Source organism: Staurois parvus, unplaced genomic scaffold (assembly GCF_062004578.1).
Source record: "Staurois parvus isolate SC_StPar_1 unplaced genomic scaffold, SC_StPar_1.0 ptg000282l, whole genome shotgun sequence".
Taxonomy (NCBI): Eukaryota; Metazoa; Chordata; class Amphibia; order Anura; family Ranidae; genus Staurois; species Staurois parvus.
This window is the reverse complement of record NW_028318078.1, coordinates 8659448-8681247: the sequence shown is the minus strand read 5'-3', so window position 1 is coordinate 8681247 and position 21800 is coordinate 8659448. Positions and strand designations below refer to the sequence as shown.

The following is a 21800-nucleotide window of genomic DNA, read 5'->3' as shown; positions in this document are numbered from 1 at the left end:
GGGGCATCCCAATCGAGATGGAGAACGGAGATGAAAGTTCTCCATTGATTCGTACCTTCGCTGTAGGATGAGCATTTATGGCCCATGTCCATGACAGCATCAAGGGCCCAGCTTACCCAGTAAAAGCCCTTCTCAGCATCAGTAGACAGTATCATCATAGGGATTGACCTGGACCGGGCAAGCTGTATAAGAGTAATGGCCATTATGAACTTTATAAGTCTATTGGCCAGTATTTTAGTAAAAGATTTTAGATCTATGTTGAGTACAGAAATGGGCCGATAGCTAGGGCAGAGCAGAGGGTCTTTTCACTCTTTAGGAATGACCACCACATGGGCACAGAGGGAATCCAGGGGCAGTTCCACCTCAGGTACCAGTGCATTGTAAGCTCACACAAAAAGCTGTCAGTGGTTAAATACTTCAAGGTGAAGCTATCTGGTCCCATTGCCTTACCAGGTTTCGACTGGGAGAGGGCAATAAGACGTTCTTCTTCAGTAATTGGGGTGTTAAGATGCTCTGCAGCGATATCAGGTAAACAAGGAAATATACATATTTCTATAGTGGTAACTTGCCTCTCTCCAAAGCACCAAGTTGTATTTCTCTCTGCTTTCTAGTTCCTCATTTATCTGCATGAGTCACTTCTGACAAGTTTTCCTGACACCAAGAGCTAAAGAGGTGACAGGGAGAGAGTTCCAGCACACAAAATGTGATTGACAGCCTCAGCCATGTTCCTCTGTTTGTGTGAAGGGGGGTGTGTCACTTCCCTTCAATCAACTCTCAGCACTCTTGTACAGTGTGTAACTGCAGCTACCCGCCCCCTGCTTTGTGAGTCTGTGAAAAATCCTCTTCACCTCTGAGTTTTCCAAGGATGTACAGGAGAAATGGCTGCAGATAAATATATGTAGGAGGATGTGTTTCACCTGTGTTTATCAAATGAGGCCAGTCACTTCACTGAGTATAAGTAAGGGTTTACAGATTTAGGCCCTGTCGACTACCATTCTTCCGTTTTGTAAAATTACTTCAGTGGCCAATAACGGCATTCTCATTGGATAACAGAATGGAAGAAGCCGACACTGTCAAAAAACTAAAACAGAAGGAAAAGTGAAGTCCTGAAGAAGAGTACATGGATAAATGTCTGTCGGCAAATAAAAAGAATGATGTTGGTTTCTTGCAGTAGGTGTAGGTGATTTGTCAAAAACTGATTGCCCCTCACACTGCTAAGAAGTACAGGAAGTTTATTGACAGATCGTTCCCAACGCTTGCAGCAACAATGACCCCACACACACAGTCAAAATCATGAAAAAAACTCTCTGCAGTGAGAAGAACAAGAAATTCGTCAAGAGATGGTATGGTGCCCAGAGTGTCCTGATCTGAACATTAGTTGAGCCAGTCTGGAATTACTTGCAGAGAAAAAAGCAATTTATACAGCCAAAGCCTGCAGTGAAACTGTGGTAAGTTCCTCAGTAGACTTGGAACATCTTACCATGTTAACACTTTCACAAACCGCATACATATATTCCTAGGAGAATTACTGCTGTACTTTTTAAGGTAAATGGGGGGTCACCCTGAATATTATTTTAATTTTATGTTTTTCAAAGGACATTATTGATTAATAAAACTATTCATAGCATTGTGTATGTGAAGGTTCTCAGTTATGCCAGTCATGGTTTATCTAGCAGTAATTAGTCACTTTCAACTGGACTTAATTAATTGTTGCTAATGTTAAAGACATTTCTTAGCTTGTCCAAGCCACGTTTTCAGTTCCAAAGAGTGTCTGGAAAATGACACTATTAGTACTGGGGTATTCTCCTGACACCTATTAGAATGGAAGAAGAGGCTTGTACAAGCTATAAAAATATTTTATCACAGAACAAGTTCAGTTGAATGCGACTAACTACTACTGGATATTCACAGAATTCATTTTAAAAGCATTCCAGCTTTATAATCCAAGTGGTCAAAACTTTTAAAAGATATATATTTTGTGTATTATTGGCGAGAAAGAGACCACAAAATTATCTTATTTACATATGCCCTTTTGATTTGTGTGAAAAATTTATTTCATTAAGAGGTCCATTTTAAGTGTTCAGCCACCAGATAGTATTATGTCTAATACAAATATTGTTAAATACCTGAAACAATACATTGCTAGGTTTTGATCGATCAACAGGATCTGCAGCAAGAACTTTTCTTTCAGGGCTATTTGAGCACTTTCTTACAATTTGGGGTTGTATGTCAGGAGGAGAAGGCAGAGGTCTGGGACATGGCACATTAGCCTAGAAGAAATAACTATTTATTAAAAAAAAAGAAGTCACTGATTGGTAAATTAAATACATTTACAAGTCAAAATAGAAGTGCAAGGTAAAACATGAAAAGGCTTTGCTAACCAATTCTAATGCTAATGTACACTACCAGTAAAAACTGAAAATGAAATGGAAATTTAAACGTATGCCAGTTCAAAGTTTGTGTTTCATTTATATATAGCTGTAGCACACCAGTCCACCAACTCCCTTTTGTTAGTAATATGGCTATCTGTGACCCCTTTAGTTTTGCTGTTTGCAGTATTGGGGAGATGTTCCCAAATACACCCATTGGGGTTCTGCTGTAGCTCAGATACAAAATGCCTGACGGATCAACATGGCAGTAGAACTGCCTCATCACAGCCATTAATCAGATTTGAACATCCACAATGCTGGGGAATTTGCCTGAAAGTGGGCAGGTCTGGTAACTAATTTACTATTTTCAATCATGGGGTCAGAAGGGGGTATATAATTTCCAATGTCAGTTAGCCCTTCAGAAAGAACTGTTAAATTTTATGGCTGTCGTTACAAATTGCAACTCTAGGCAGTAATACCTCACATGCATTTCTGCATTTGTGTACTTGACAGTTATTGCCTCCAGGCATTTTCTTATTAAATCAACTACCCATTGTGTGTTCGCAGAACTAACCTTCTCAGAATCTACTGAAATCTGCTCTCTAATTCGGTGTCTCTTCTGTCTGGACAAAGATGGCCCAGACTCAGAAGTACGAGGATGAATTTCACTTTCTTTTACATGTCCATCCTAAAAAAAAAAAAATTGACAAAAGCAACAATCGATGTCTCTAGAACCAAACATATAACATGATTTTTCTTCCTGTACTGAATAGCTCATCTGATATAGGAAAACTTTCACTATTGATACAGGAGGCCCAATAACGATATAAAAGCTGAATTCCAGGTATGGTTTCTTTGCAGAATTTCACTGGTCCAGCTTAGACCAATGTAAGTATATATATTCAATACTTGGCTGATCCCCGTGGAAGTGCAAAATTACTGTAGCAGCCACTGCTACTACAGTGAGCCTTGCTGTCTTTAGCATTTTTTGTCAAACGACTGCTCAGTAGCCACAGGGGGTCACCCGCTTGACACAGTAGCCAAAGAACACCTTGTATTTTGACAAGTCATTCTCTGATTGTATGAGGCGCAGATCATAACATTGCCACCCTGCCTCTACACCTTGTCCAATCAGAAAACGCTTAGCATAGAAGCGTTCTTAGAATGACGCCCATGCTGAGCAAGGGACCCCTGGTGGTTACTATGCAGCAGGGCAACTGCTCAGAGTGGGAACAAAAGACAGCAAGGACCACTATAACAACGGAGGCTACTACAGTGATTCTCAGCTTCCACACGCATCAGCCAGGTATGGAATATGCATACTTGCAATGTAACTATGCAAAAAAAAAAAAAACATACCTCAAATTTAGCTTTAACATACCAGATAATGACACTTACAGGTTCTGTAACTGGAACAAATCCTTCAAGGAGCTTCTCTGTAGATTCCAAAGCATCCTGCAAGGGAACAAAAATGTTGTATTACAATATGGCCTTTGAAAACTTAAAAACTTTCAGTCATAAACACAAATCAGTGCCAAAAATAAGTGAAATCTGCGCTGCTCTAAAGTAACTAATCATATTTTCCCTTTTATACTCAGACCTCACTGAAGGTTGAAATCAAAATGGAAACTATGAACCAACAGGAACTGTTTATTTAAAGTAGAACTCTGAGCTGGTCCAAAAAATAATATTTGTAGTCAAAGATGAGGGAACCCAGTGAAAAGTGTAAAAAAATTTTCAACAGGAAAAGGGGTCCATCACATAAGCACACTAGCAAAAGACTGGAAACTCGGATTGGGTGGAGTTATATGGATAAACTAGGTGGCAGTAAAGCATTTGCCATCCTGAATGTGGGTGGCCACTCTGACTTTATCACGTATAACACAGGATCAGCAAAGACTACTGGTCTTCAATTATACATGACAGTGTCAAGAGAACACAGGTGGTTGGAGAGCAGAAACGACTGGTTGGAGAGCAGCAAGAAGAGAAGCCTTTTGACAGTCTCTGATCACTACTAAAATCAGTGGGAAAAAAGACTGCGAGCCAATGGATAAGGTGTTGTTCAAACTAGCGCATTGCAGTAAGGTGCACATGAAATGTCTATGGGTGGTACCAATGAACATAAACTGACAACCAGATCTGGATCAAATTGTTCAGGTAAAACAACAATCAGCTCATGTATATGGCAAGATTTGTAATTCAGATCTAAGTAATGCAGTTTATTGAGAGCTAACCAAAAGATGACATTATGTACATATATTCTAATCAATAAAACAGTTCCTAAAATAGAATTACGCTTTGTCATTAACTCTGCTTATGTTTATACTAGGCTGCCAAAAATGCCAGTCAGGGCCTCTTTCTCAAAAAGACTCTATGCCATGACTGTAAACAGAAAGTGATCAGGAACAAGCAGCTTGCTTGTCACCAATGGGAGAAATTTCAGTTACAGATATTTTTTTTTTTAAGTTTATGTATAAAGCAGCAGGGATAAGGGTTGCAAATGTAATTGTGACTTTAGGTTCATTTTAAAACAGCTGTTTGTAGAAGGCTATTATCAATATAATCAGTCATCGGTATTAACAATTAAAACATGCTAATCCCACATGAAACACAAAAAGGGGTTTATTGACGTTTCTTCCATCTATAGGCAAAATGCATGGAAAATGAAAAGTATTATAAATAATTAAATACAGAAATGCATAGAACCCGTGCACACGTGTTTCCTGTGGCTTATACGTGTCTATGTTTTTTACTTTCAAAATTATTTATAAATACAGGGTGCAAATATGCATACAAAATGCACGTAAAACACAAAGTAAATGCATGCAATGTAACTAATAAAAAAGCATAAGATGTATGCAAGTATGAACACAAGCAGTATGAATTAGTCCTTGATACGGTTTAATTTACAGTATGTCAAATAAATCACCCTCTGGCTGTACAGAGTGAAGGGCATTGTTACCTAATTTCCATGCACTGGGCAGGCATTGCAGTGTGTGTTTAATGTGATATACATATCTTACATGCATTTTACATACAGTATCATTTATTTCCATTGAACATGTGTTTACTGGAAACTGTACCATATATGCAGCAAGCAGGTTAAAAAAAAAACCAAAAAACACAGTAATGTTAATTGAAGAAAAGAACTGTGCCTGGAACCCATGCCCATGGAACTTAATTAATAGAACTATTTCTGTATTGAGATTCAGAGATACATAAAAAAAAGGAAGGAAAACGTTTGAACTTCATACTGAATCAGTCCTTCAAAACCATAAAAGCAACAAACACTTTTATTTGCAATCTGTATATACATAGTCAATTACTGACATACACACACATACAAGGCCTAAAATAAGAAAGCTACAGTATGGGCTACCTGAGGTATGTTTCCATCTTCTTTGGCGAGTTTCAAAAGTTTCATGGTGTCTTCTTCATCTTCTAGGCTAACAGAAGGAATTTTATTTTCCATCTTGCAGCTTAATGCTGGTTGCGGCGTTGCTTGATAGTCTTGCCCTTGGGGTCTATTCCGTGTCACTTTACCTGCAATGTCCCTGGAGATGCATCCATTCTCAGACTGGGGTATCAAATGTTCATCATGTGGCTGTCTTTTGTCACTAGATACAATATCAATAACCACCTTGCTAACGGATGAAATGGACACTGCCATATTATTCACTTGGACAGGAGACGGTGGAGATACGCTGGCTGCTTTCTTCACTGGACTCTTAACTTTAGTCTTTATTCATTGGATATAAGGATGCATTCAAAGATGCAAAAATAAAACAAACATTTGTTAGCACAATATAATTGGATTATGTCCAGGATAAAAGTTGTAATTTCAGACCTAAGAAAATGAATTTATCTTTAAATGTACTTAAGAAGTATCAATACCTGCAATTCAATTAGAAAGAATTTGATGTCATGTTACATTATTATATTACAGGTGTAATAGGCATATACTGTATGTTGGAATTTTCATTGAATTAAGTTTTCGTAGTTTGGTTTTATTGCTATACTATAAATGTTAGAGCTATCAACGTAAATAATTATCATGAATATTTTAAAGCTGAATTCCACACAGTTTTAAAACACAATTTAATTGTTATTTTAAAAAGTCTTTGGATTTACTTATAAATGCAACTGGTACAGTATATGTGCCTGAATTTGTGTTCAAGCACGCTGTAATCCTCTACCTTGCTGGGCTGCAGATTGGGAAAGGAGCAAAACAGGCTCTGCTGCAGTACAAAGTGCTGTCAGTCTAATAGAGGACACATGGAAACAGAAGGGGAGAGCAGACTTATGACTTCTCAGTGTGCTACTGCTCCTTCACTGTCCAATAAGGCCAGGGTGTGTTTTGGACAAGTGGTGATCCAGAACCTGACTATACCGTCATGTATTCACATGTATTTTTAACTTTTTGATTGGAGTTCAGATTTAAAAATCTTGTTACTAAATATAGCTTCTAATTATATAAGTAAAGGAGGAAAAACATCTCCTTATTACATATAAAAGCTCTGCATATTGCTTAGCAGTGCCTTTCTGATAGCAATTTTTTCCACTTCTCAGCCCTATTGAAAACAAAAGACTATTTATGTGCCTAACTGATCTTTTCAAATAAGTCATTTAGTAGGTTTGCTGAATATACCACTGGATATACTGATAGCTTCTGAAAGGCACAATCTATAAGCATGTACAGTACATAAATATCAATCTTGATACAGTATCTATGCATCTGTGTAAAAAACTGCAACCAAAACATGGTGCAAAAACCTGGGTGTCATAACAAAATTATTTTTCTATGCCACCACTAGTTTCTGTAATCTTAATTCCCTTGCACAGCAACACCACAGCCAGAATATTCACATCGGGACTTGTGGATGTCTGTGTCACCTCCTGCATGCTATGGTTCCACCTGCTGGCTTGTATGCTACTAATGTGTCTTACAGTCATGTATCGGCTGGAAGGTAGAACCAGAGCTTATGGTGTGGCCTGCAGGCACTGCCAACTAACAAAAATTCTAGGAATGTGTGGCAGCATAGACATTAAAGTAAATCTCCAGTCAAAAATGTAAAAAAAAAAAATTAAAAGCAGCCACAAAAACTGTAGCTGCTGAATTTCAAAAAACAGCCACTCACCTATCTCTCGATTCATTGGTGTCCTCACCGCAACAGGTTTCACCAGCAGTCCTCTCTCCCAGTGTCAGCATTTAAAGTGTGGGCATCCAGCTGTGGCAGCTTGCGGCTTCACAGCCGGGTGCCCACTGTGCTTGCGTGAGTAGGGGGGAGAACAACTTCCCCTTCCGATTGCCTAGGTGGACATAGTGGAAGTGGGAGCGGGTATCTGTCAAAATTGGGTACCCGCTCCCCCTCACTCCTCAAAGGTGTCAATCATTAACGCGGTGCAGGGGATGAGGCCTTAAAGCAGAATTTCCCATTTTGGGTGGAGCTCCACTTTAAGTCTTTTTTTGAAGGGTCCTTTTGTATATCTGCAACATAGTCACTTGAATACATCAAACAGGAAACAGCAGAGGGTGCCAACCAAGTGCAGTACATAGGAAAAGACTATCGACCACACCAAGTAGGTAAACATATTTAAATACATAATGCACCCACAACACAAGATTCAATGAGCACTATGGGTTTTCTAAAAAGAGCAATGAAGATGCTATTGCTTTTAAACTGCCTCTCTGAATTAAAATTTCAAATGGAGCTTCCTGAAGGGAGCCAGAGAATGTGTTACTGCTCTGACTTTCAATATATTTCAAATTGAACGACTGAGCTCTGAAAAAAACAGCCTGCTTTTTTAATCCTTACCACAATAAATATAGAAATTAAGTTAAATTAAAAACACCTTTAAATGATGACGCAAATGTGATTTCCCCTATATTTTCGAATGTTAAAGTGATACTATAGGTTAATTTTTTTTTTTTTTGTAAAATAAAAAACATGTCTATACTTACCTGCTCAGTGTAGTGGTTTTGCAGACAGCAGCCGGGATCCTCCTCTTATTGGGTCCCCTGCAGGCTCTCCTGGCTCCTCCTTTCTGTTGGGTGCCCCTACAGTAAGCAGTTTGCTGTGGGGGCACCTGCTGCTCCGTGTGTCCATTCACACACAGAGGCGCTGCTTGGCCCCACCCCCTCTAATTAGTTGACTGGCTGTGATTGACAGCAGGAGGAGCCAATGGCCTCCGCTTGTTTTCTGAGCCAATGAGGAGGCAGAGACCTAGGATAGCCGAGGCAGTCGTGCACATCACTGTACTGTATCTTGATGGGGCTCAGGTAAGTACTGAGGGGGCACTGCTACACACAGAAGGTTTTTACCTTCATGCATAGAATGCATGAAGATAAAAAACCTTGAGCATTTACAACCACTTTAAATTTAGAGATTTCATATTAAAAAAAAAATTACCACTTTATGTTCAATTGCATGATCTGGAATTGTCCGGGGTTTTAATTCCTGTTCAGCATTTTTGGAAACATTGTTTGAGTCCACCACCTTTTTTTTCCGCCTGCCCTGTTTTCTAAAAGAAAAAAAAAAAGTTATTAAAATGCTGTTAAAGCTGATCTCTAGTTAGTTTGGACTAAGCTGTGACATCATCACTAAGCTGTACACAGCCGGTGCAGAAAGCTAAGCTGTGGGAGAGACCCAGCAGCTCCAGCCACATCAGGCTGCTTGTAGAAAACTACAGGAGGGGCGGATACAAGACCAGTCACCTTGCACAAGAAGAGAGAGCAGCAGTGGACAGTCTATTACAGGAAGCTCCTGCACAGATACATAGTTTTACACTGGACTATTGCACCGATCTCGAAGAAATACACAAAGCTCACCAAGTAAGAATACACATGACATTTAGACACTATTTATTTATCCTGAAGTATAGCTTTAAAGCTAAAGCCCAAGCAAACCTCTATATACTTAGATTAAATACATATGATGTAGTTTTAGTACATGAAGGTATGAAATATGGTAACCTTCTTCAAATAGGCAATAATTCTTTAAATTGTTTAGAGCATTTAGAGAATCAGCTAAATCATTTTTAAATAAGTTTTAAAGCTGAACTAAAGCGAAAAGTAAACAATGCTCCAGTGCAGTGGAGCTGCATCCACAATACAAAAAGTTAAATACTAGTTTAGGTCTAGTGAATTAAGAAAGGCAGTTTTAGTTATATGATTCTGCACTCAAGTAGGTCCTGTGCTGCTACACCTGTTCCGACAGCCTCTTCTCCCCAAAAGCTCCATTGGTCAAAGGACCTTCGATGCCATGAAGACCAATGCGGGGTCCATAGGTCTGCATTGGATGTGTGGATGCAGAGGAACAGTGTGCCATGAGAACATGCTGGATAACCATCTGCTGGGGGGGAGGGTAGGGGGGGTTGGGCATGCTTTTTCTGTACCCCTAGAAAGTAACAAGTATTTACACACTGCTCAACTACAAGGGAGGGTTTTTATTTTTGCAAGAGTTGGGCTTTAATGAAAGGAAAGAATAAAAAGTGCAAGATAATAGTAACAAAACTACGGTATATTACAAAATAGACCGTAAGCAACAGCAAAATAAATGGGATTAAAGAAGCACAGATCCCCTGTTCATTGGGCTGGACAAGGCCCATGTGAAAGGGGCCAAAGTACGATTCTGAGTCAGCGAAATTCAGAAAGGACTCTCGGCACTCTGGCATGGTTTAGATGGAAGATTAAGAGCTGTCTGCTGACAACTTAAGCAGTTTTTTTGTGGACCCTTAAGAGGGTGTTGCTGAGCCAACCTCATTCGATCAAAAGGCTTAGGTGCTCAGTATATTTTAGCAGACCCTCCCTCAAATACAGCTTTCTAACTGTGTCAATGTTTCAAGGATTTGTGGTGTTATGATCTGGCAACCGGCATAATGCTGCAAAGCATGAAAACATGATTTGATTGACGTCAGACATAATATGGGTTTTACGTACAGCAGCTTTTCTTTCGCAGTTGGAATGTGTCTTATGCAGCAGTGTTTGGTGTTCCTTATACATTCAGGTAGACATTCATCTTGGATGTAATTTTATCGTATTAGTAGTTATGGATAATGAATAAATTGGGCTAGTAGTTAAAAAAAAAAAAAAATCTCAGACAGGGTTGGCTGCTGTTTTGCTGAAGTATTTACAACCATTTAAGCCTTCTTCTACTGGATATATTTACAATGGCTGTTACCTGACTTTTGGCTTAAGAGATATCATGATGATGGGTTTAATAGCAGACTGGGTTAATTGAAAGGCTGTGTGGATTCTGGCTAAGCATAATTTATGACACTGCTAAATAAATAAATAATATTTGATCAGGTAATATGCTTTACAGTAAATAACTGTTTGTCTTTTATCCCTCCTAGGTGTGTGTTTACAGTAATCCTATTGATTCTTCATAAAGTTTAAGCCATATGCCAGTAGTAAACTCTAAACGCCAGGTTTGCTTAACCTATGGAACTTCATACAGAAAACATTCCTGTGCCTGTGTAATGTAAACAGAGGCACAGGCTGAGATTTGATTCAGTATGGCTGATCAGCAGATCCAGGCCAAACATCATTGGTCTAAATCTGTGATCGGTGCTGTACCGAATTGTAGCGGCCGCGCGTGCCCCTGCCCCGTGAACATGGCGGAAGCAAGGATCACGTATATATACACAAGATTGTGTGCAGGGAGTCCGCCCTGTAGCAGTAAAAATGCTATAGAGCAGATGTTAACTGGTTAAAAAATAAATATATTGGCTTTATTTATCAAAAGACTCCATGTGCCTTTTCCAAAAAATATTTTTTAACAATCATTCATAGTGTGAATTCAAGTCAAATTAGTGGAAATTCGCCTCAGATTCGCTCACTGGGAATCACATTCCCTGACATTTGACAACATCTGTTCTGGAGTGGATAAGGACTGGAATTTACTTTCACATTCACCCAATGCAATAATTTTTACTTTCCTGCACATGCCTCCCTCCTGTCTTTCAGCTCGCTACTCCTCTGTTATGGGGATATCAGCCCCCATGCACACTGGTGTGCTAGGCTGGTTATTTCTGGAGTGAGTGTGTGTGTATGGTGGAGGGGGGGGAGGGAATAAACAGAGTTTTAGTTTCATGGAGAGCTATAGCCTCCAAGTTAAAAAAAAAATATATATATTTACTTAAACTAAAAATATGGGAAGGAATGTCCTGCGATACTGAAAGATTCCTGAAAATTGAACTACCAACTCTGTTTTCGCTAATCATGTTCCAGGACAGCATAGAAGAGGACAAGTGAGAAATCCCCTAATAGGGTGGGACAACAGTCTAGATAGGTGCTTGATCCTGTAGTGGCAGACAAAGGTTTTGCAGCTCATCCTGCTTTACAGATCTGTTCTGGTGAAGTAACAGCGTTTTCCTCTCATGAGAGACCAAAGCCCCAGTGGAATGAGCAGCAACATCTACTATAGGGTTAGACTATGTGAATGAAAAGCTTGAGAAGATGAATTATTTTTCGTGTTCTATTTAGCTTTTTCTCCTCTCCTTTCCTTGAACCTAAGAATAATGCAGGAGAAGTGATTTGACTGTTTCATAATTTCAAGGCATGCCAAAAGGCATCTCTAAGCATACTGACTTTGGAAGGCTTCCTTCTCATTGGTCAGATTTTTGCAAAAGGGATGTATTATCATTTTCCTGTGTCCTTTGGAAGTGTGCAACAAGGCTATGTCTGGTTTCAAAAATATTTTGCCTGCTAGTATAAAACAATATGGCTCAATTAGAGAAAGTGCATATATTTCTTTACACATGCAGAAGTCAAGGCCACTGAAATTGCTGCTTTAACAGTCTCTTGACTGTAAGAGTTCAATTTTTTTTCAGAACAGTTCTCTAAGAGTTCAAATGAGGGTGTTAAGAAGTCCCTTGAGAACTGTGGAAAGGTCCCAGGTGGAAAAGTATTTTACTGCTGTAGTGCAGCTTCTTGTGATCGACTTGAAGAACATTTTCAATACTGATCTCCTGCTAGTCTTAGATGTTAGAAATTTGAAACTCCCACACTTGGACTTTCAGGGTACTGCAGGACAGTGTCAGGAAAGTCATGCATCTGATTCCTCGATATTCAGAACCAGATCTCCTACAGGCACTTGTGCCCCTCTGTGCCCTGCTATACCCGGTCATCATCTCCAAGGGAAGCAGGACAAGAAGTGTAGGGGCAGCCCTCTCGTCAGTTCGGCCTCAACCAGGTACGTGACCGATTTTTCGTGCTCCTTCTTGTAAATTCTAGGACCAATGCTATAACTGGGTGATCTGGGATTGTATTTTTAGTCAGAGGGAATGGGTCTTCCAGACTCTCCTATAGATGGCAGAAAATACTTTTTTTGGTGGAGACAACCTTATCTGACAGTTGTTAAAGCTCCCCAAAAGGATCTTTACAGTTTCTTGTAATTCAAAACAAATAGGTCAGGTTCTGAGATCCTCCACCTGGTTATAACAACATCAAAAGTTTATGGGTCCAGGGACCATTCTGACTGTTTGAGGGCTCTCCTGTTGAAGAAGTTAGCTAAGAAATTTAGCTTTCCTTTCAGCAGAAGACATTGAGAGGAGATTTACTTCTGCCTAGATTAAAAACTCTTCTACTAATGTAACTCTTTGGTACCTCATATCCCTTTGGTGTTTGATGTAAGATAGACCTGTCAAATTGTCCAAACGTACTGTAGTTTTATCTGGAGACCCTTGACATGAGGTTTGAAATGATGAACTGCCTCAGCAATTGCTTTTTGCTCCCTCACGTTTAAGGAACACCTGGACCAAAAAGAGGTTCAAGTCACATGTCACCATTTGAAACAAATTGGCCTCTATCCCCATGCCCTGGCATATGTAGTTATCCTGGTTGGATCCCGTTGATGCCACACTGCAAGAGTTTCAATAACCATAGCTACCAGTTCATGGACTGCTTAAAGAATATGTAATCCCAACATTTCCCATTCCTGATACAATATGTGTTTGCTGTGCCAAGTACTTGTATGAAAGGTATCCTGTTCTATTTGTATTGCTTCCTTAGTAAGAAATCCCTGGTGTTCCTACCAGTACCTCTGATTTTTTATTAAAAACTGATCAAACCAAGCAGGATAACACACCGTGGTAAATTTTCTAGCAGTGCTGGGGACCCAGTCTGCTCTCCTTCAATGCTCAGACTTGTCCTGACAAAGCTCCACACAGCCTTTCACTGGGAAGTGCAGTATACTGAAGTTTCGCCTCCCCCAGCTCTTATGCAGCTGAAAACATATATATATATTTTTTAATATCTAAACACATTTATATTTTAAACTGAATGGGTTGTTTTACAAGGTGACGGTTTACAAACACTTTAACTCCACGTGGAATGAGAGCCTATTCTAGGGACTCGACTGCCATCCCAAACTAACAGCAAGAAATTCTGTAGGAATCTTTAGCGATATTAGCTCTAGAAATAGGCATTCACCCTTTATGGTGCTGGGGGAATGAGGACCTCACTGCAAGCGTATTTTTTTTTCTTACAATTCTGCCACTCCCTGTGATACCCAACACACAGGTACACTGCTGCAACTTTGTACAGAGCTACAAGCTACCAGGGTTTAGGGCATACTTACATGGGAGCCCAACTAAAGCCTCTAAATCTACAAGGATGTTTGCTCCTCCTCAGGTAGAGAGATATCTCAAGGCAATAAGGGTAAGGGGAAGAGAGGAGAGTAGACCCTCAAAACGTGAACATGCCTTCTTCCTTGAAATCATTGCTACTCAGGCCAACAGGTCCACTGTCCTTTTGGGATATGGGGCTGCAGCTACCACAAAAGACCAAAAACATAGCAAACTTCTTTTAGTGTTCCTGTTAGGCCTGAGGAAACACTATGAATTGGGGTGACAAGTCTGTTCGAGCATTTGAAAGTTATGAACCATGTTTTTCCTGTTTTAGCAGGACAGATCCACTTTACTATGCTGTCCTGGAAGATTGGAGAAAACAATTTTTTACTTCAGCTGTACAAGTGAGATTAGATTGCTGTTTTTGCCTGGTGTCCATTCATCGTAATATAAAATAGGGTGCATGTGACTGTGGAATGTTAGGTGAATGCTGTCAAATGTCACTTGGCCATCAGGAAAGAATTCACTGGGAGAAATTAATTGTGAATCCTTTATAAAATACACCCACTAATTAAAACTTTAATTTGTAAAAAACAAACAAAAAAAATTTGCCCTGCTTTGCATTAGAAATATCATTTGTATGACATAATAAAATAGAATCCTCTATAATAACAAACCACAGGATATTGACTGTAATTTTTATCTACAGCTACATTAGATGTTTACAAAGTATTGTTGAATAAATATTTAAATTCCTTTTTCCATTTTTTTTAAAGAATACTTCCGAAAGAAAGCCTTTTATTTTCACCAAAATTTAAAACTTAATGGCATTATCAAGAATAAGTCAATAGGCATATAGCTGATATGTTAAATTTACTAAAAATATGTCTTATGTCACATCAAAATAACTTACAGCTTTGAATTTTGTAAAAACAAGGCAATGTGTTCTTTAATGTAAGGTTTTCTTAATATTTGCCTCATTGTTGGCCTTTTTTCAGGCTGTCGACTTAGCATTGTTCCAATAAGATCTCCCAGGTCACTACTGTAATCTCTAGGCATAGGTGGCAGCTGGAATGAAATGGGATAATTAATTTTGTAACCATGTTAAAACTCAATAAATAAAAAAAAAAATATACAAAACTGATGCCACGTTTTCATTGTTAAAAGTGTAGCAGTTAAACACCTTGTTCAGACAGGTGCTGACACCCATACTGCATGCGGGCTGCCTTATTTTTGGCATCTGCCCTGAGCTATGTGTAGGCAGACTATAGAAGTGGAGGCAGACACAGTGGCTGCATGAACACAACCGCATGTGAAAATTTGACAGCCATGCAGGAGCAGCTGCACTTCCCCAAAGGAACAATCTCTGAGTTCGGAGCCAAGCAGTCACTTCTACATTGCTGTTGAATTTTGACATGTTGCTGTGTCTGTGCAGCTGCTGTATCTGCATCCACCTCTATAGGTTGCTTACCTGGATCAAATGCAGACTCCATAACAAAGGCAGCCTGCATGCAGGACAGGTGCCAGTGGGCATCTGAGCAGAGTCATAGGTTGAGGGTGCCTTTCCAAACTTACTGCCTAAAACAAATGAAGAGGTAAACGTTATTTCCTGGCCACTTCATGCAAGCATGATACTGATCAGTTTGAATGAAAAAAAATATATAGATATATTTTTCCCCTTAGTCTAGATCCCCTACTTTATTTGTATTGCCCTCCATTTTTCTGATTAACCCACTAAATTTCAGCCTCCATAATAGTGCTGGAAGACTTTGTTATGGGAGGTAAGGCCTTTTTTTCAAAATAACCCTTAAAACAGTATTTAGGGTCTAATGTTGGTAGGTATGGCTGTGATGCATGGCAGTGACAACATCCACCCTTCCCTGACATCATCGTGTACAGTCTGTGAATGATCAGTAGCTTCCATTAGGGGGCAGAAAGTGGCCAGTTACCAGGGCAACAGCAGTCAAGAACATTTAAGTTACATAGACAGTATATTGATTAAAATCTTTTTCACAATACCAGCAAAACCTTCAGAGGCCTTTCAGCCATCTTCTTCGAATGCAGTATTAAAGATATAGTTTAAAGAGACAAACCCCCCAGTTTGAATGGGACTTTTAAGGCATTGATACACAGCATTTAAAAATATACGAAATCTTTATTTTCCATGACATTTTTGCACATATAAAAACATAAAATGACGACTATTTTCCAAAGGTCATAATATATCGTTACATCACCATCATAAGATATTTGTTTAGTTACAGAAATTGTTTTATAGTAAGACAACGCGTTTCGGAGTAATGCTACTCCTTCCTCAGGGAAAAGACTCTGCATAGAGGTGGTATAATAAAGTAGGAAAGTAAGAATGAATCTTCAGCCAAGCTTAAGAACAAGATTAGAGTTTGCTGCTACTCCCCAGCCACCATCCCAGTAAGCCTTATACCTGGGGCCCTCCCAATCAGAACACAGAGGCCACCTGAATCACATTATAGTTGTGGATATCCAGATGTTTCCAAAAATACTTCACCTATACAGATGAGCAAAGAGGCATATGGACCAGGGTCTTCAAAATATACACCAGATCAAGTCACAGAGACCATAGGAAAGGAGCCTCCTCCTTTTCTTGTGGGTCGGTGTGGATTCCCATAAGAGTGTGGTGCTGTGAGTTCCTATGGTTGGGGGGTTTGTCTCTTTAATCTGCTTAATATTTTGGGGATGGTGGCTTATTATTAGGAATCTTTTTTTTCTTCTTAGTATTGAAAATATAGGAACTTTCAGAAGAGAAGATTCAGTCATTCTCTTTTGATTTCTCTCTTATTTCCACATTTGTAACCGCAAGGAAGCCACTGCATGGCAAGATCTTACCAAACAGATATATCATCAGAAAATATACATAATGACAGGCTTGTCTTGTAATCTGGTGGTTGCCTTGACATCAGTTGCTGGAGCTATTTGGGTTTGGTTGTACAATGTTAGGGATGTTTTGTAAGCAAACAAGGAAATGGCAACAATTCTGGCAGCAATGGGTGAGGTATCTCTGGTTTTGGACTTAGTCACAGAGGCAGAGGTGGACATGATTCCTCTGACCTCTCACCTGATGGGTTATTCTGTGCCTGCAAAAGAACCTTATGGCTTAGATGTCAGACTGTAAATGCTAATTTGAAAGAGAGCTTGTCTATGGAATACCTTCAACACCTTAGCAGAGAAAGGTTTCCTGGTGCCAGGAAAGATTAAGGATCTAGTCCTCATTACCCAGAAGGCCATCTCTATTCCAAGATTTCAGCCAGGGACTGTCTATCCCTGGTAGGAAACATGTCTTCTACCATTCAGGTAGTCCCATGGGCACCTTACATAGTTTCATAGCCTGGCTGAAAAAAGACAAAAGCCCATCCAGTTCAACCATAAAAAAAAGTTATAATCCTACACCCACAGTTGATCCAGAGGAAGGCAAAAAAAAACAGCAAAGCATGATCCAATTTGCTCCTGCAGGGAAAAAATTCCTTCCTATTCCCCCGAGAGGCAATCAGATATTCCCTGGATCAACTTTACCTATAAATGGTAGTAACCAGTTATATTCTGTGTATCCAAGAAAGAATCCAGGTCTTTTTAAAAGCAATTCACTGAGCTGGGCTCTTGAGGGAGTCTATTCCATATTCTCACAGCTCTTACTGTGAAGAATTCTTTCCAGATTTGGAGATTACATTTCTTTTCCTCCAGACATAAAGAGTGCCCCCATGTCCTCTGTGATGACCTCAGGGTGAATAACTCTACACCGAGTTCACTATATGAACCACTGATGTATTTATACATGTTGATCAAATCCCCCCTTTAATCTCTTTTCAAGAGAGAATAAATTCAGTCCTCTAATCTTTCCTCATAGCTGAGCTCCTCCATGCCTCTTATCAGTTTGGTTGCCCTGCTTTGTACTTTCTCCAGTTCCCCAATGTTCTTTGTGTGAGTTGGTGCCCAAAATTGAACTGCATATTCCGGATGAGGTATTACTATTGAATTGCACAGGGGTAAAATGATATCTCTTTCTAGAGTCTATACCTCTTTTAATACAAGAGAGGATTTTGTTTGCTTTAGAAACCGCAGCTTGGCATTGCATGCCATTATTAAGCTTGTGATCTACCAGAACTCCCAGATCTCTCTCAACCATTGATTCCCCCAGTTGTACCGCACCTAGTATGTATGATGCATGCATATTCTTAGCCCCCAATTGCATAACCTTACATTTATCAATATTAAACCTCATTTGCCACATAGTTGCCCAATTACACAGCGCATTGAGGTTGGCTTGTAAGTTAGAGACATCTTGTAAGGACGTTATTCCACTGCAAAGCTTGGTGTCATCTGCAAAGACGCTATATTGTTTATAAATATATATACAAATGTATTAAAAAGTAAGAGTCCCAACACTGAACCTTGGGGTACATCACTAACAACCCTAGACCATGCAGAGTATGAATTATTAGCCACTACGCTCTGAATACCATCTTATAGCCAGTTTTCTATCCATTTACATACAGATTTTTCCAAGCCTGTAGACTGTACCCTACACTTTTAGCCGTGTGTGGAGAACTGTGTCAAACGCTTTTGCAAAATCCAGGTATACCACGTCCTTTCATGAATCCATGCTGTCTGTTGATTAAGATATTTTTTTCCAGCAAGAACTCATCTATGTAGTCTTTTATTAAACTCTCCAGTATCTTTCCAACTACAGAAGTTAAACAGGTCTAAAATTATTTGGTAAAGATTTTGACCTTTTCAAATATTGACATTTTCAAATATTGGCACCACAGTGGCCTTACGCTAATTCAGTGGTACTATGCCGTTCATTAAAGAGTCCCTAAAAATTAGAAACAATGGCTTTGAAATGACAGAGCTCAATTATTTAACCACTTGCCTACCGGGCACTTTCACCCCCTTCCTGCCCAGGCCAATTTTCAGCTTTCAGCGCTGTCGCACTTTGAATGACAATTGCGCGGTCATGCAATACTGTACAAATATGACATTTTTATAATTTTTTTTTGAGACGGATAGAGCTTTCTTTTGGTGGTATTTATTCACCACTGGGTTTTTTATTTTTTGATGGGCACTGATAGGCATCACAGGTGGGCATTCACAGACATCACTGATGGGCACTGAAAGGCAGTACTCATATATGGCACTGATAGGCAGCACTGACATGTGGCATTGATGTGCACTGGTAGGCACTGATATGTGGCATTGATGTGCACTGACAGGTGACATTGATGGACACTGACAGGTGGCACTAATGGGGATACACTGATCATCAGTGCCCTGATGATCAGTGTAGATGTCCCCTCTGAGGAATGCCGATTACCGGCTCTGCTCTCCTCACGATCTGTCAGCGTGACAGCTTGTGAGGAGAGAAATGCCGATAACCGGCATTTCCTTATTTACATGCGACCAGCTGTGATTGGACACAGCTGATCATATGACAGAGCCGAAGTTATCGGCTCTTTCCACTGATCAGTGATTGGCTGTGTCCCAGGGACACAGCGCACCACTGATCATCGCCCTGTGCACACCCGATTAGGGTGGGAGGATGTTATATGATGTCCTCCCAGAACTAGAGAACTGCCTTGCACCCATCATTTCCTTATATGGCAGGCAGGAGGTGCTAAGGACCCGTGGGTGTATGCCATCCGGGCTAGGTGCTTTATTCACTTTTATTCTGTCTAAATATTTCTGGATCATATCAATTATGAGCCAATGTGGATCATCTGGAGCTGTGTCAATACCATGCCCATTATGGACAAGAGCTCCCCCATGCTCCTTTGTATACAGAGAGCTGAAAAAGGTATTGAATAAATTTGCCTTTTCTTTGTCCCCAGTCACCCACTCTAGATTATTTTGTAAAGGGCCTACATGCTCGGACCGGACCTTTTTACTATTAATATATTTGAAGAATTTTTGAGGAATTGTCCTGCTATCTTTTGCAATCCGTCGTTCATTTTTAAACGTTTAAACGATGATAGCGTTCCTTCATTTTTATATTTAATAAAATCTCTTTTCTTATTATTTATAGCTTTTTTAACTTTGCTCGTAGACCACATAGGTTGGATGTTTAGCCTTTTAAACTTGTTGCCCATTATATATATTTTGCAGTGTGTTCACATTCAGACTTTTTGCAGGACTCCCATTTCTGTGTTGTGTTCATTGATGCCAATATTTCCTCCCAGTCTAAGTCGTGGACAGCAACTCTCAGCCTTGAAAAATTAGCTCTCAAAGTTGAGTGTTTTTATTTTTCCCATATGTGCTTGATGTTTACAGCTAACAATAAACAAAATCATGTTATGGTCACTGCTACACAGATGTTCTTTTATACGGACCTTGACATCTCAATAGGTTACAAGTTTGTTTTCTACCCCAGTGTGACAAAAAGTTTGTCTCCACAAATATTTCTTCTGTTGTGGGTCCGTCAGGATCTTTGTTGGTGGACGATGGTCAAGAACCTGGTGATGAGTAAGCCCTTACATCCTGACAAATGGGATGGAGGTGGGGGCACATTGCCTTCATCTTTGATGACTCAAGTACAGAAGATATGAATGACGCTGCCACAGAAGTCATCAAATGGGTTTGAACTATAGAAGCCTCTCTCTACTATGTTTCGCTGCAGAAAATTTCAAATGGGCAGTGGATTGTCAGCCTGCTACCTTCCAGGTTTGAAGAATCAGGTGGCAGATACACTGAGTAGAAACTTTGTGAACCCGGAATGAGTGGGCTCAACTCTGGCACTATGCAAAAGATCCTTGAGCAGCTACCTCTGCTATTTCCCCAGTTTCCACAAGCCTTCAAGCAAGATGCTTTGTTTCCAAGTTGGAATTTACTGTTAGCATATGTGCTCCCTCTGATGGGTCTTAGGATGGCCATACATTAACCATTTTTTTTTTCGTTCAACCTGCTGGTTGGGCAGGATGAAAATACCACAGTTGTATGAGTTTATTTCTTGCAGATATAATGGCAGAAAAATAGGGATTAGAATATTCTTTTCTATCCCAGAGATAAGCAACTCAGTTACAGTATGCTGTATTCAGCTAAATTGAGGGTCATCAATGAGGGAAAAGTGCAGTTCTTTATGTCACCCTCTGAGGCATCCTAATGGTTGGACGGTTTAGGCTGAAAAAGGTTTTTTGGATCCTTAGTATCCGATAAACACCTATTTACCTCCTGTTATCTTTGCTGATTGCTAACCATTATAGGTGTATTTTGCACAAGATGATAGCCCTGTATTATTGGGAATGTTCACACTGCTGTACATGATGGATGCCTTAGCCCTGGAAGCTGAATCCTGGCTGTGCTGAGACACGGTTACACCTGGCGTTATTCATTGTTATCTTAAAATTATTGTGTTATGAGAAAGAGAGCCATATAGTTGAGAATTTAGTAATAAATCCGCTAAAAGTGCTTTCTTTTTTGCTCTTCCATGACGAGACTTATTTCGATTATTATTATTTCTTTGTTTCTATTTTTGGCTTTGCTCTTTAGCCACTATCAGTTTAAAAAGAGCAATATTCTCTTTATTTATGGTACCTATCTAGCCATGTCCCCTAATGGTTTGTGGTTATAGGGATAAAGCTTGTTGTAGTTTGAGGCACAAGCCGGGGGGAGGGGGGAGTTGTTGCTATTCGGTTACCGTTTTTTTTATGTTTGTTTTTTTTTTTTTTTAGCCTACTGGTCCAACTGGTTCACTTTTACATGCAGTGTTCTTTTACCTTTTCAGAGGTCCTTGGTGATGGACTATTTTAAACACACTAAAGCTCATGTCCTTCTTTTACAAGAAACTCATTTGGTTGGCTCGAGAGTTAAGGCACTGAAACGATCTCAAATCGC

The 21800-nt window shown here is 39.7% G+C and overlaps 1 protein-coding gene across 2 annotated transcripts in view; it reads right to left on the bottom strand.

Moving 5' to 3' along the window:
* NEK4 (NIMA related kinase 4) overlaps positions 1-21800 on the bottom strand; it is a 90168-nt gene that overhangs the window by 30289 nt on the left and 38079 nt on the right. The window contains exons 5-10 of one of the 2 annotated variants that reach the window (XM_089681905.1): positions 14854-15008; positions 8780-8891; positions 5749-6108; positions 3768-3824; positions 2944-3057; positions 2127-2270 (exon numbers count right to left, since the gene is read on the bottom strand). In XM_089681905.1, coding sequence (XP_089538031.1) covers positions 2127-2270; positions 2944-3057; positions 3768-3824; positions 5749-6108; positions 8780-8891; positions 14854-15008 — 942 coding nt within the window. The remainder of the gene's footprint in view (positions 1-2126; positions 2271-2943; positions 3058-3767; positions 3825-5748; positions 6109-8779; positions 8892-14853; positions 15009-21800) is intronic. The other variant, XM_089681906.1, reaches the window with a different exon arrangement.